Source organism: Phyllostomus hastatus, unplaced genomic scaffold (genome assembly GCF_019186645.2).
Source record: "Phyllostomus hastatus isolate PE091 unplaced genomic scaffold, TTU_PhHast_1.1 phas_scaffold_93, whole genome shotgun sequence".
NCBI lineage: Eukaryota > Metazoa > Chordata > Mammalia > Chiroptera > Phyllostomidae > Phyllostomus > Phyllostomus hastatus.
In genome coordinates, this window is record NW_025334042.1 from 29,074,049 (window position 1) to 29,087,578 (window position 13,530).

General features: G+C 54.8%; 1 protein-coding gene across 1 annotated transcript in view; it reads right to left on the reverse strand.

Annotated features, from left to right (window-relative positions):
* The window catches only part of MUC19 (mucin 19, oligomeric), a 110,732-nt gene that overhangs the window by 44,012 nt on the left and 53,190 nt on the right, over nt 1-13,530 (reverse strand). Inside the window, 29 exon segments of the mRNA XM_045829423.1 lie at nt 58-139; nt 623-679; nt 1,032-1,229; nt 1,693-1,881; nt 2,119-2,190; nt 2,192-2,572; nt 2,786-2,896; nt 3,597-3,811; nt 3,956-4,247; nt 5,154-5,386; nt 5,417-5,552; nt 5,634-5,838; nt 6,493-6,824; nt 7,132-7,268; nt 7,378-7,728; nt 7,846-8,268; nt 8,355-8,361; nt 8,471-8,535; nt 8,566-8,808; nt 9,125-9,578; nt 10,647-10,694; nt 10,696-10,751; nt 11,057-11,111; nt 11,158-11,237; nt 11,358-11,547; nt 11,977-12,105; nt 12,295-12,372; nt 12,661-13,037; nt 13,146-13,451. Coding sequence (XP_045685379.1) covers nt 58-139; nt 623-679; nt 1,032-1,229; nt 1,693-1,881; nt 2,119-2,190; nt 2,192-2,572; nt 2,786-2,896; nt 3,597-3,811; nt 3,956-4,247; nt 5,154-5,386; nt 5,417-5,552; nt 5,634-5,838; nt 6,493-6,824; nt 7,132-7,268; nt 7,378-7,728; nt 7,846-8,268; nt 8,355-8,361; nt 8,471-8,535; nt 8,566-8,808; nt 9,125-9,578; nt 10,647-10,694; nt 10,696-10,751; nt 11,057-11,111; nt 11,158-11,237; nt 11,358-11,547; nt 11,977-12,105; nt 12,295-12,372; nt 12,661-13,037; nt 13,146-13,451 — 5,502 coding nt within the window.

Genomic DNA, 13,530 nt, shown 5'->3' on the forward strand with positions numbered 1-13,530 from the left:
AGCTGATGGGCCAGTTGTTCCCTGATTTTTCAGATGATGATGCAGTGGTTCCAGAACCTATGGAAGGTGTTCCTGCTGATCCTGTTTCTCCAGCAGATGGTCCTGTGGTCCCTGATCCTCCAGCTGATGGACCAGTGGTCCCAGATCCTGCTTGAGTTGACCCACCTGTGCCTGGCCTTCCAGCAGCTGAACCAGTTGTCTCTGACCCTCCAGGTGTTACTCCAGGGCTTCCTGACACTCCACCTCTTGCACCACTTGTTCCTGAACCTGTAGATGATGGTCCAGTTGTCCCTGGTTTTTCAGATGATGATGCAGTGGTTCCTGAACCTATGGAAGGTGTTTCTGCTGATCCTGTTTCTCCAGCAGAAGGTCCTGTGGTCCCTGATCCTGCAGCTGATGGACCAGTGGTCCCAGGTCCTGCTTGAGTTGACCCACCTGTGCCTGGTCTTCCAGCAGCTGAACCAGTTGTCCCTGACCCTCCAAGTGTCACCCGAGGGCTTCCTGACCCTCCAGCTCCAGGACCACTTGTTGCTGCACCTGGAGTTGATGGTCCAGTTGTCCCTGGTTTTTCAGATGATGATGCAGTGGTTCCTGAACCTATGGAATGTGCTCCTGCTGATCCTGTTTCTCCAGCAGAAGGTCCTGTGGTCCCTGATCCTGCAGCTGGTGGACCAGTGGTCCCAGATCCTGCTTGAGTTGACCCACCTGTGCCTGGACTTCCAGCAGCTGAACCAGTTGTCCCTGACCCTCCAGGTGTTACTCCCAGGGCTTGCTGACCCTCCAGCTCCAGGACCACTTGTTGCTGCACCTGGACCTGATGGTCCAGTTGTCCCTGGTTTTTCAGATGATGATGCAGTGGTTCCTGAACCTATGGAACGTGCTCCTGCTGATCCTGTTTCTCCAGCAGAAGGTCCTGTGGTCCCTGATCCTGCAGCTGATGGACCAGTGGTCCCAGATCCTGCTTGAGTTGACCCACCTGTGCCTGGACTTCCAGCAGCTGAACCAGTTGTCCCTGACCCTCCACGTGTTACTCCAGGGGTTCCTGACCCTCCAGCTGCTGCACCACTTGTTTCTGAACCTGTAGATGATGGTCCTGTTGTCCCTCGTTTTTCAGATGATGATGCAGTGGTTCCTGAACCTATGGAAGGCGTTCCTGCTGATCCTGATTCTCCAGCAGAAGGTCCTGTGGTACCCTGATCCTCCAGCTGATGGTCGAGGTGTCCCAGATCCTGTTTGAGTTGACCCACCTGTGCCTGGATTTCCAGCAGCTGAACCAGTTGTCCCTGACCCTCCAGGTGTGACTCCAGGGCTTCCTGACCCTCCAGTTCCTGGACTACTTGTTCCTGCACCTGGAGCTGATGGGTCCAGTTGTCCCTGGTTTTTCAGATGATGATGCAGTGGTTCCTGAACCTATGGGAAGGTGTTCCTGCTGATCCTGTTTCTCCAGCAGATGGTCCTGTGGTCCCTGATCCTCCAGCTGATGGTCCAGTGGTCCCAGATCCTCCTTTGAGTTGACCCGAGCTAGTGCCCAGGAATCCAGCTGCTGAACCAGTTGTCCCTGACCCTGCAGGTGTTACCCCAGGGCTTCCTGACCCTCCAGCTCCAGGACCACTTGTTGCTGCACCTGGGAGCTGATGGTCCAGTTGTCCCTGGTTTTTCAGATGATGATGCAGTGGTTCCTGAACCTATGGAACGTGCTCCTGCTGATCCTGTTTCTCCAGCAGAAGGTCCTGTGGTCCCTGATCCTGCAGCTGATGGACCAGTGGTCCCAGATCCTGCTTGAGTTGACCCAGTTGTGCCCGGAAGTCCAGCAGCTGAACCAGTTGTCCCTGACCCTCCAGGTGTTACCCCAGGGCTTCCTGACCCTCCAGCTCCAGGACCACTTGTTGCTGCACCTGGAGCTGATGGTCCAGTTGTCCCTGGTTTTTCAGATGATGATGCAGTGGTTCCTGAACCTATGGAAGGTGCTCCTGCTGATCCTGTTTCTCCAGCAGATGGTCCTGTGGTCCCTGATCCTCCAGCTGATGGTGCAGGTGTCCCAGATCCTGCTTGAATTGACCCAGTTGAGCCTGCATATCCAGCAGCTGAACCAGTTGTCCCTGACCCTCCAGGTGTGACTCCAGGGCTTCCTGACCCTCCAGCTCCAGGACCACTTGTTCCTGAACCTGGAGCTGATGGGCCAGTTGTTCCCTGATTTTTCAGATGATGATGCAGTGGTTCCAGAAACTATGGAAGGTGTTCCTGCTGATCCTGTTTCTCCAGCAGATGGTCCTGTGGTCCCTGATCCTCCAGCTGATGGACCAGTGGTCCCAGATCCTGCTTGAGTTGACCCACCTGTGCCTGGCCTTCCAGCAGCTGAACCAGTTGTCTCTGACCCTCCAGGTGTTACTCCAGGGCTTCCTGACACTCCACCTCTTGCACCACTTGTTCCTGAACCTGTAGATGATGGTCCAGTTGTCCCTGGTTTTTCAGATGATGATGCAGTGGTTCCTGAACCTATGGAAGGTGTTTCTGCTGATCCTGTTTCTCCAGCAGAAGGTCCTGTGGTCCCTGATCCTGCAGCTGATGGACCAGTGGTCCCAGGTCCTGCTTGAGTTGACCCACCTGTGCCTGGTCTTCCAGCAGCTGAACCAGTTGTCCCTGACCCTCCAAGTGTCACCCGAGGGCTTCCTGACCCTCCAGCTCCAGGACCACTTGTTGCTGCACCTGGAGTTGATGGTCCAGTTGTCCCTGGTTTTTCAGATGATGATGCAGTGGTTCCTGAACCTATGGAATGTGCTCCTGCTGATCCTGTTTCTCCAGCAGAAGGTCCTGTGGTCCCTGATCCTGCAGCTGATGGACCAGTGGTCCCAGATCCTGCTTGAGTTGACCCACCTGTGCCTGGAATTCCAGCAGCTGAACCAGTTGTCCCTGACCCTCCAGGTGTTACTCCAGGGCTTGCTGACCCTCCAGTTCCAGGACCACTTGTTGCTGCACCTGGACCTGATGGTCCAGATTTCCCTGGTTTTTCAGATAATGATTCAGTGGTTCCTGAACCTATGGAACGTGCTCCTGCTGATCCTGTTTCTCCAGCAGAAGATCCTATGGTCCCTGTTCCTCCAGCTGATCGTCCAGGAGTCCCAGATCCTGCTTGAGTTGACCCAGTTGTGCCCGGAAGTCCAGCAGGTGAAACACTTGTCCCTGACCCTCCAGGTGTTACCCCAGGGCTTCCTGACCCTCCAGCTCCAGGACCACTTGTTGCTGCACCTGGAGCTGATGGTCCAGTTGTCCCTGGTTTTTCAGATGATGATGCAGTGGTTCCTGAAGCTATAGAAGGTGTTTCCTGCTGATCCTGTTTTTCCAGCAGATGGTCCTGTGGTCCCTGATCCTTCAGGTGATGGTCCAGGTGTCCCAGATCCTGCTTGAATTGACCCAGTTGAGCCTGGACTTCCAGCAGCTGAACCAGTTGTCCCTGACCCTCCAGGTGTGACTCCAGGGCTTGCTGACCCTCCAGCTACAGGACCACTTGTTGCTGCACCTGGACCTGATGGTCCAGTTGTCCCTGGTTTTTCAGATGATGATGCAGTGGTTCCAGAACCTATGGAATGTGCTCCTGCTGATCCTGTTTCTCCAGCAGAAGGTCCTGTGGTCCCTGATCCTGCAGCTGATGGACCAGTGGTCCCAGATCCTGCTTGAGTTGACGCACCTGTGCCTGGACTTCCAGCAGCTGAACCAGTTGTCCCTGACCCTCCAGGTGTTACTCCAGGGGTTCCTGACACTCCAGCTCCTGCACCACTTGTTCCTGAACCCGTAGAATATGGTCCTGTTGTCCCTGGTTTTTCAGATGATGATGCAGTGGTTCCTGAACCTATGGAAGGTGTGCCTGCTGATCCTGATTCTCCAGCAGAAGGTCCTGTGGTCCCTGATCCTCCAGCTGATGGTCCAGGTATCCTAGATCCTGTTTGAGTTGACCCACCTGTGCCTGGATTTCCAGCAGCTGAAACAGTTGTCCCTGACCCTCCAGATGTGACTCCAGGGCTTCCTGACCCTCCAGTTCCTGGACTACTTGTTCCTGCCCCTCGAGCTGATGGGCCAGTTGTCCCTGGTTTTTCAGATGATGATGCAGTGGTTCCAGAACCTACGGAAGGTGTTCCTGCTGATCCTGTTTCTCCAGCAGATGGTCCTGTGGTCCCTGATCCTCCAGCTGATGGACCAGTTGTCCCAGATTCTCCTTGAGTTGACCCGAGTAGTACCCAGGAATCCAGCAGCTGAACCAGTTGTCCCTGACCCTGCAGGTGTTACCCCAGGGCTTCCTGACCCTCCAGCTGCAGGACTACTTGTTGCTGCACCTGGACCTGAAGGTCCACTTGTCCCTGGTTTTTCAGATGATGATGCAGTGGTTCGTGAACCCATGGAAGGTGCTCCCGCTGATCCTGTTTCTCCAGCAGAAGGTCCTGTGGTCCCTGATCCTCCAGCTGATGGTCCAGGAGTCCCAGATCCTGCTTGAGTTGACCCAGTTGTGCCCGGAAATCCAGCAGCTGAACCCGTTGTCCCTGACCCTCCAGGTGTTACCCCAGGGCTTCCTGACCCTCCAGCTCCAGGACCACTTGTTCCTGCACCTGGAGCTGATGGTCCAGTTGTCCCTGGTTTTTCAGATGATGATGCAGTGGTTCCTGAACCTACGGAAGGTGCTCCTGCTGATCCTGTTTCTCCAGCAGATGGTCCTGTGGTCCCTGATCCCTCCAGCTGATGGACCAGTGGTCCCGAGATCCTGCTTGAGTTGACCCACCTGTGCCTGGCCTTCCAGCAGCTGAACCAGTTGTCTCTGACCCTCCAGGTGTTACTCCAGGGCTTCCTGACACTCCACCTCTTGCACCACTTGTTCCTGAACCTGTAGATGATGGTCCAGTTGTCCCTGGTTTTTCAGATGATGATGCAGTGGTTCCTGAACCTATGGAAGGTGTTTCTGCTGATCCTGTTTCTCCAGCAGAAGGTCCTGTGGTCCCTGATCCTGCAGCTGATGGACCAGTGGTCCCAGGTCCTGCTTGAGTTGACCCACCTGTGCCTGGTCTTCCAGCAGCTGAACCAGTTGTCCCTGACCCTCCAAGTGTCACCCGAGGGCTTCCTGACCCTCCAGCTCCAGGACCACTTGTTGCTGCACCTGGAGTTGATGGTCCAGTTGTCCCTGGTTTTTCAGATGATGATGCAGTGGTTCCTGAACCTATGGAATGTGCTCCTGCTGATCCTGTTTCTCCAGCAGAAGGTCCTGTGGTCCCTGATCCTGCAGCTGATGGACCAGTGGTCCCAGATCCTGCTTGAGTTGACGCACCTGTGCCTGGAATTCCAGCAGATGAACCAGTTGTCCCTGACCCTCCAGGTGTTACTCCAGGGCTTGCTGACCCTCCAGCTCCAGGACCACTTGTTGCTGCACCTGGACCTGATGGTCCAGTTGTCCCTGGTTTTTCAGATGATGATGCAGTGGTTCCTGAACCTATGGAACGTGCTCCTGCTGATCCTGTTTCTCCAGCAGAAGGTCCTGTGGTCCCTGATCCTGCAGCTGATGGACCAGTGGTCCCAGATCCTGCTTGAGTTGACCCACCTGTGCCTGGACTTCCAGCAGCTGAACCAGTTGTCCCTGACCCTCCAGGTGTTACTCCAGGGGTTCCTGACCCTCCAACTCCAGGACCACTTGTTTCTGAACCTGTAGATGATGGTCCTGTTGTCCCTCGTTTTTCAGATGATGATGCAGTGGTTCCTGAAGCTATAGAAGGTGTTTCTGCTGATCCTGTTTCTCCAGAAGATGGTCCTGTGGTCCCTGACCCTCCAGCTGATGGTCCAGTTGTCCCAGATCGTCCTTGACTTGACCGAGTAGTACCCAGAAATCCAGCTGCTGAACCAGTTGTCCCTGACCCTGCAGGTGTTACCCCAGGGCTTCCTGACCCTCCAGCTCCAGGACCACTTGTTGCTGCACCTGGACCTGATGGTCCAGTTGTCCCTGGTTTTTCAGATAATGATGCAGTGGTTCCTGAACCTATGGAACGTGCTCCTGCTGATCCTGTTTCTCCAGCAGAAGATCCTATGGTCCCTGATCCTCCAGCTGATGGTCCAGGAGTCCCAGATCCTGCTTGAGTTGACCCAGTTGTGCCCGGAAGTCCAGCAGGTGAAACAGCTTGTCCCTGACCCTCCAGGTGTTACCCCCAGGGCTTCCTGACCCTCCAGCTCCAGGACCACTTGTTGCTGCACCTGGAGCTGATGGTCCAGTTGTCCCTGGTTTTTCAGATGATGATGCAGTGGTTCCTGAAGCTATAGAAGGTGTTTCTGCTGATCCTGTTTTTCCAGCAGATGGTCCTGTGGTCCCTGATCCTTCAGGTGATGGTCCAGGTGTCCCAGATCCTGCTTGAATTGACCCAGTTGAGCCTGGACTTCCAGCAGCTGAACCAGTTGTCCCTGACCCTCCAGGTGTGACTCCAGGGCTTGCTGACCCTCCAGCTCCAGGACCACTTGTTGCTGCACCTGGACCTGATGGGTCCAGTTGTCCCTGGTTTTTCAGATGATGATGCAGTGGTTCCAGAACCTATGGAAGGTGTTCCTGCTGATCCTGTTTCTCCAGCAGAAGGTCCTGTGGTCCCTGATCCTGCAGCTGATGGACCAGTGGTCCCAGATCCTGCTTGAGTTGACGCACCTGTGCCTGGACTTCCAGCAGCTGAACCAGTTGTCCCTGACCCTCCAGGTGTTACTCCAGGGGTTCCTGACACTCCAGCTCCTGCACCACTTGTTCCTGAACCCGTAGAATATGGTCCTGTTGTCCCTGGTTTTTCAGATGATGATGCAGTGGTTCCTGAACCCTATGGAAGGTGTGCCTGCTGATCCTGATTCTCCAGCAGAAGGTCCTGTGGTCCTTGATCCTCCAGCTGATGGTCCAGGTATCCTAGATCCTGTTTGAGTTGACCCACCTGTGCCTGGATTTCCAGCAGCTGAAACAGTTGTCCCTGACCCTCCAGATGTGACTCCAGGGCTTCCTGACCCTCCAGTTCCTGGACTACTTGTTCCTGCCCCTCGAGCTGATGGGCCAGTTGTCCCTGGTTTTTCAGATGATGATGCAGTGGTTCCAGAACCTACGGAAGGTGTTCCTGCTGATCCTGTTTCTCCAGCAGATGGTCCTGTGGTCCCTGATCCTCCAGCTGATGGACCAGTTGTCCCAGATCCTCCTTGAGTTGACCGAGTAGTACCCAGGAATCCAGCAGCTGAACCAGTTGTCCCTGACCCTGCAGGTGTTACCCCAGGGCTTCCTGACCCTCCAGCTGCAGGACTACTTGTTGCTGCACCTGGACCTGAAGGTCCACTTGTCCCTGGTTTTTCAGATGATGATGCAGTGGTTCCTGAACCCATGGAAGGTGCTCCCTGCTGATCCTGTTTCTCCAGCAGAAGGTCCTGTGGTCCCTGATCCTCCAGCTGATGGTCCAGGAGTCCCAGATCCTGCTTGAGTTGACCCAGTTGTGCCCGGAAATCCAGCAGCTGAACCCGTTGTCCCTGACCCTCCAGGTGTTACCCCAGGGCTTCCTGACCCTCCAGCTCCAGGACCACTTGTTCCTGCACCTGGAGCTGATGGTCCAGTTGTCCCTGGTTTTTCAGATGATGATGCAGTGGTTCCTGAACCTACGGAAGGTGCTCCTGCTGATCTTGTTTCTCCAGAAGATGGTCCTGTGGTCCCTGATCCTCCATCTGATGGTCCAGTTGTCCCAGATCCTCCTTGAGTTGACCGAGTAGTACCCAGAAATCCGGCTGCTGAACCAGTTGTCCCTGACCCTGCAGGTGTTACTCCAGGGCTTCCTGACCCTCCAGCTCCAGGACCACTTGTTGGTGCACCTGGACCTGATGGTCCACTTGTCCCTGGATTTTCAGATGATGACGCAGTGGTTCCTGAAGCTATAGAAGGTGTTTCTGCTGATCCTGTTTTTCCAGCAGATGGTCCTGTGGTCCCTGATCCTTCAGGTGATGGTCCAGGTGTCCCAGATCCTGCTTGAATTGACCCAGTTGAGCCTGCATATCCAGCAGCTGAACCAGTTGTCCCTGATCCTCCAGATGTGACTCCAGGGCTTCCTGACACTCCACCTCTTGCACCACTTGTTCCTGAACCTGTAGATGATGGTCCCGTTGTCCCTGGTTTTTCAGATGATGATGCAGTGGTTCCTGAACCTACGGAAGGTGCTCCTGCTGATCCTGTTTCTCCAGAAGATGGTCCTGTGGTCCCTGATCCTCCGGCTGATGATCCACTTGTCCCAGATCCTCCTTGAGTTGACCGAGTAGTACCCAGAAATCCAGATGCTGAACCAGTTGCCCCTGACCCTGCAGGTGTTACCCCAGGGCTTCCTGACCCTCCAGCTCCAGGACCACTTGTTGCTGCACCTGGACCTGATGGTCCAGTTGTCCCTGGTTTTTCAGATGATGATGCAGTGGTTCCTGAACCTATGGAACGTGCTCCTGCTGATCCTGTTTCTCCAGCAGAAGGTCCTGTGGTCCCTGATCCTGCAGCTGATGGACCAGTGGTCCCAGATCCTGCTTGAGTTGACGCACCTGTGCCTGGACTTCCAGCAGGTGAACCAGTTGTCCCTGACCCTCCAGGTGTTACTCCAGGGGTTCCTGACACTCCAGCTCCTGCACCACTTGTTCCTGAACCTGTAGATGATGGTCCTGTTGTCCCTGGTTTTTCAGATGATGATGCAGTGGTTCCTGAACCTATGGAAGGTGCTCCTGCTGATCCTGTTTCTCCAGCAGAAGGTCCTGTGGTCCCTGATCCTCCAGCTGATGGTCCAGTTGTCCCAGATCCTCCTTGAGTTGACCGAGTAGTACCCAGAATTCCAGCAGCTGAACCAGTGGTCCCTGACCCTGCAGGTGTTACCCCAGGGCTTCCTGACCCTCCAGCTCCAGGACCACTTGTTGCTGCACCTGGAACCGATGGTCCAGTTGTCCCTGGTTTTTTCAGATGATGATGCAGTGGTTCCTGAACCTATGGAAGGTGCTCCTGCTGATCCTGTTTCTCCAGCAGATGGTCCTGTGGTCCCTGATCCTCCAGCTGATGGACCAGTTGTCCCAGATCCTGCTTGAGTTGACCCACCTGTGCCTGGACTTCCAGCAGCTGAACCAGTTGTCCCTGACCCTCCAGGTGTTACTCCAGGGCTTCCTGACACTCCAGCTCCTGCACCACTTGTTCCTGAACCTGTAGTTGATGGTCCAGTTGTCCCTGGTTTTTCAGATGATGATGCAGTGGTTCCTGAACCTATGGACCGTGCTCCTGCTGATCCTGTTTCTCCAGCAGAAGGTCCTGTGGTCCCTGATCCTCCAGCTGATGGTCCAGGTGTCCCAGATCCTGTTTGAGTTGACCCACCTGTGCCTGGATTTCCAGCAGCTGAACCAGTTGTCTCTGACCCTCCAGGTGTGACTCCAGGGCTTCCAGACCCACCTGTTCTTGGACTACTTGTTCCTGCACCTGGAGGTGATGGTCCAGTTGTCCCTGGTTTTTGTGATGATGATGCAGTGGTTCCAGAACCTACGGAAGGTGTTCCTGCTGATCCTGTTTCTCCAGCAGATGGTCCTGTGGTCCCTGATCCTCCAGCTGATGGACCAGTGGTCCCAGATCCTGTTTGAGTTGACCCACCTGTGCCTGGATTTCCAGCAGCTGAACCAGTTGTCCCTGACCCTGCAGGTGTTACCCCAGGGCTTCCTGACCCTCCAGTTCCTGGACTACTTGTTCCTGCACCTGGAGCTGATGGTCCAGTTGTCCCTGGTTTTTCAGATGATGATGCAGTGGTTCCTGAACCTATTGAAGGTGCTCCTGCTGATCCTGTTTCTCCAGCAGAAGGTCCTGTGGTCCCTGACCCTCCAGCTGATGGTCCAGTTGTCCCAGATCCTCCTTGACTTGACCGAGTACTACCCAGAAATCCAGCTGCTGAACCAGTTGTCCCTGACCCTGCAGGTGTTACCCCAGGGCTTCCTGACCCTGCAGCTCCAGGACCACTTGTTTCTGCACCTGGACCTGATGGTCCAGTTTTCCCTGGTTTTTCAGATGATGATGCAGTGGTTCCTGAACCTATGGAACGTGCTCCTGCTGATCCTGTTTCTCCAGCAGAAGATCCTGTGGTCCCTGATCCTCCAGCTGATGGTCCAGGAGTCCCAGATCCTGCTTGAGTTGACCCAGTTGTGCCCGGAAGTCCAGCAGTTGAACCAGTTGTCCCTGACCCTCCAGGTGTTACCCCAGGGCTTCCTGACCCTCCAGCTCCAGGACCACTTGTTGCTGCACCTGGAGCTGATGGTCCAGTTGTCCCTGGTTTTTCAGATGATGATGCAGTGGTTCCTGAAGCTATAGAAGGTGTTTCTGCTGATCCTGTTTTTCCAGCAGATGGTCCTGTGGTCCCTGATCCTCCAGGTGATGGTCCAGGTGTCCCAGATCCTGCTTGAATTGACCCAGTTGAGCCTGCATATCCAGCACCTGAACCAGTTGTCCCTGACCCTCCAGGTGTTACTCCAGGGCTTCCTGACTCTCCAGCTCCTGGACCACTTGTTCCTGAACCTGGAGCTGATGGGCCAGTTGTCCCTGGTTTTTCAGATGATGATGCAGTGGTTCCTGAACCTATGGAAGGTGCTCCTGCTGATCCTGTTTCTCCAGCAGATGGTCCTGTGGTCCCTGATCCTCCAGCTGATGGTCCAGTTGTCCCAGATCCTCCTTGAGTTGACCCGAGTAGTACCCAGAATTCCAGCAGCTGAACCAGTGGTCCCTGACCCTGCAGGTGTTACCCCAGGGCTTCCTGACCCTCCAGCTCCAGGACCACTTGTTGCTGCACCTGGAACCGATGGTCCAGTTGTCCCTGGTTTTTCAGATGATGATGCAGTGGTTCCTGAACCTATGGAAGGTGCTCCTGCTGATCCTGTTTCTCCAGCAGATGGTCCTGTGGTCCCTGATCCTCCAGCTGATGGACCAGTTGTCCCAGATCCTGCTTGAGTTGACCCACCTGTGCCTGGACTTCCAGCAGCTGAACCAGTTGTCCCTGACCCTCCAGGTGTTACTCCAGGGCTTCCTGACACTCCAGCTCCTGCACCACTTGTTCCTGAACCTGTAGTTGATGGTCCAGTTGTCCCTGGTTTTTCAGATGATGATGCAGTCGTTCCTGAACCTATGGAAGGTGTTCCTGCTGATCCTGTTTCTCCAACAGAAGGTCCTGTGGTCCCTGATCCTCCAGCTGATGGTCCAGGTGTCCCAGATCCTGTTTGAGTTGACCCACCTGTGCCTGGATTTCCAGCAGCTGAACCAGTTGTCTCTGACCCTCCAGGTGTGACTCCAGGGCTTCCAGACCCACCTGTTCTTGGACTACTTGTTCCTGCACCTGGAGGTGATGGTCCAGTTGTCCCTGGTTTTTGTGATGATGATGCAGTGGTTCCAGAACCTACGGAAGGTGTTCCTGCTGATCCTGTTTCTCCAGCAGATGGTCCTGTGGTCCCTGATCCTCCAGCTGATGGACCAGTGGTCCCAGATCCTGTTTGAGTTGACCCACCTGTGCCTGGATTTCCAGCAGCTGAACCAGTTGTCCCTGACCCTGCAGGTGTTACCCCAGGGCTTCCTGACCCTCCAGTTCCTGGACTACTTGTTCCTGCACCTGGAGCTGATGGTCCAGTTGTCCCTGGTTTTTCAGATGATGATGCAGTGGTTCCTGAAGCTATAGAAGGTGTTTCTGCTGATCCTGTTTTTCCAGCAGATGGTCCTGTGGTCCCTGATCCTCCAGGTGATGGTCCAGGTGTCCCAGATCCTGCTTGAATTGACCCAGTTGAGCCTGCATATCCAGCACCTGAACCAGTTGTCCCTGACCCTCCAGGTGTTACTCCAGGGCTTCCTGACTCTCCAGCTCCTGGACCACTTGTTCCTGAACCTGGAGCTGATGGGCCAGTTGTCCCTGATTTTTCAGGTGATGATGCAGTGGTTCCTGAACCTATGGAAGGTGCTCCTGCTGATCCTGTTTCTCCAGCAGATGGTCTTGTGGTCCCTGATCCTCCTGGTGATTGTCCAGATGTCCCAAATCCTGTTTGAGTTGACACAGTTGTGCCCGGAAGTCCAGCAGGTGAACCAGTTGTCCCTGACTCTGCAGGTGTTACCCCAGGGCTTCCTGACCCTCCAGCTCCAGGACCACTTGTTGCTGCACCTGGAGCTGATGGTCCAGTTGTCCCTGGTTTTTCAGATGATGATGCAGTGGTTCCTGAACCTATTGAAGGTGCTCCTGCTGATCCTGTTTTTCCAGCAGAAGGTCCTGTGGTCCCTGATCCTCCAGCTGATGGTCCAGTTGTCCCAGATCTTCCTTGAGTTGACCGAGTAGTACCCAGAATTCCAGCAGCTGAACCAGTTGTCCCTGACCCTGCAGGTGTTACCCCAGGGCTTCCTGACCCTCCAGCTCCAGGACCACTTGTTGCTGCACCTGGACCTGATGGTCCAGTTGTCCCTGGTTTTTCAGATGATGATGCAGTGGTTCCTGAACCTATGGAAGGTGCTCCTGCTGATCCTGTTTCTCCAGCAGATGGTCCTGTGGTCCCTGATCCTCCAGCTGATGGACCAGTGGTCCCAGATCCTGTTTGAGTTGACCCACCTGTGCCTGGACTTCCAGCAGCTGAACCAGTTGTCCGTGACCCTCCAGGTGTTACTCCAGGGCTTCCTGACACTCCCGCTCCTGCACCACTTGTTCCTGAACCTGTAGTTGATGGTCCAGTTGTCCCTGGTTTTTCAGATGATGATCCAGTCGTTCCTGAACCTATGGAAGGTGTTCCTGCTGATCCTGTTTCTCCAGCAGAAGGTCCTGTGGTCCCTGATTCTCCAGCTGATGGTCCAGGTGTCCCAGATCCTGTTTGAGTTGACCCACCTGTGCCTGGATTTCCAGCAGCTGAACCAGTTGTCTCTGACCCTTCAGGTGTGACTCCAGGGCTTCCTGACCCACCTGTTCTTGGACTACTTGTTCCTGCACCTGAAGCTGATGGTCCAGCTGTCCCTGGTTTTTGTGATGATGATGCAGTGGTTCCAGAACCTATGGAACGTGGTCCTGCTGATCCTGTTTCTCCAGCAGATGGTCCTGTGGTCCCTGATCCTCCAGCTGATGGTCCAGGTGTCCCAGATCCTGCTTGAGTTGACCCACCTGTGCCTGGACTTCCAGCAGCTGTACCAGTTCTCCCTGACCCTCCAGGTGTGACTCCAGGGCTTCCTGACACTCTAGCTCCTGGACCACTTGTTCCTGCACCTGAAGCTGATGGTCCAGTTGTCCCTAATTTTTCAGGTGATGATGCAGTGGTTCCAGAACCTACGGAAGGTGTTCCTGCTGATCCTGTTTTTCCAGCAGAAGGTCCTGTGGTCCCTGATCCTCCAGCTGATGGTCCAGTTGTCCCAGATCTTCCTTGAGTTGACCGAGTAGTACCCAGAATTCCAGCAGCTGAACCAGTTGTCCCTGACCCTGCAGGTGTTACCCCAGGGCTTCCTGACCCTCCAGCTCCAGGACCACTTGTTGCTGCACCTGGACCTGATGG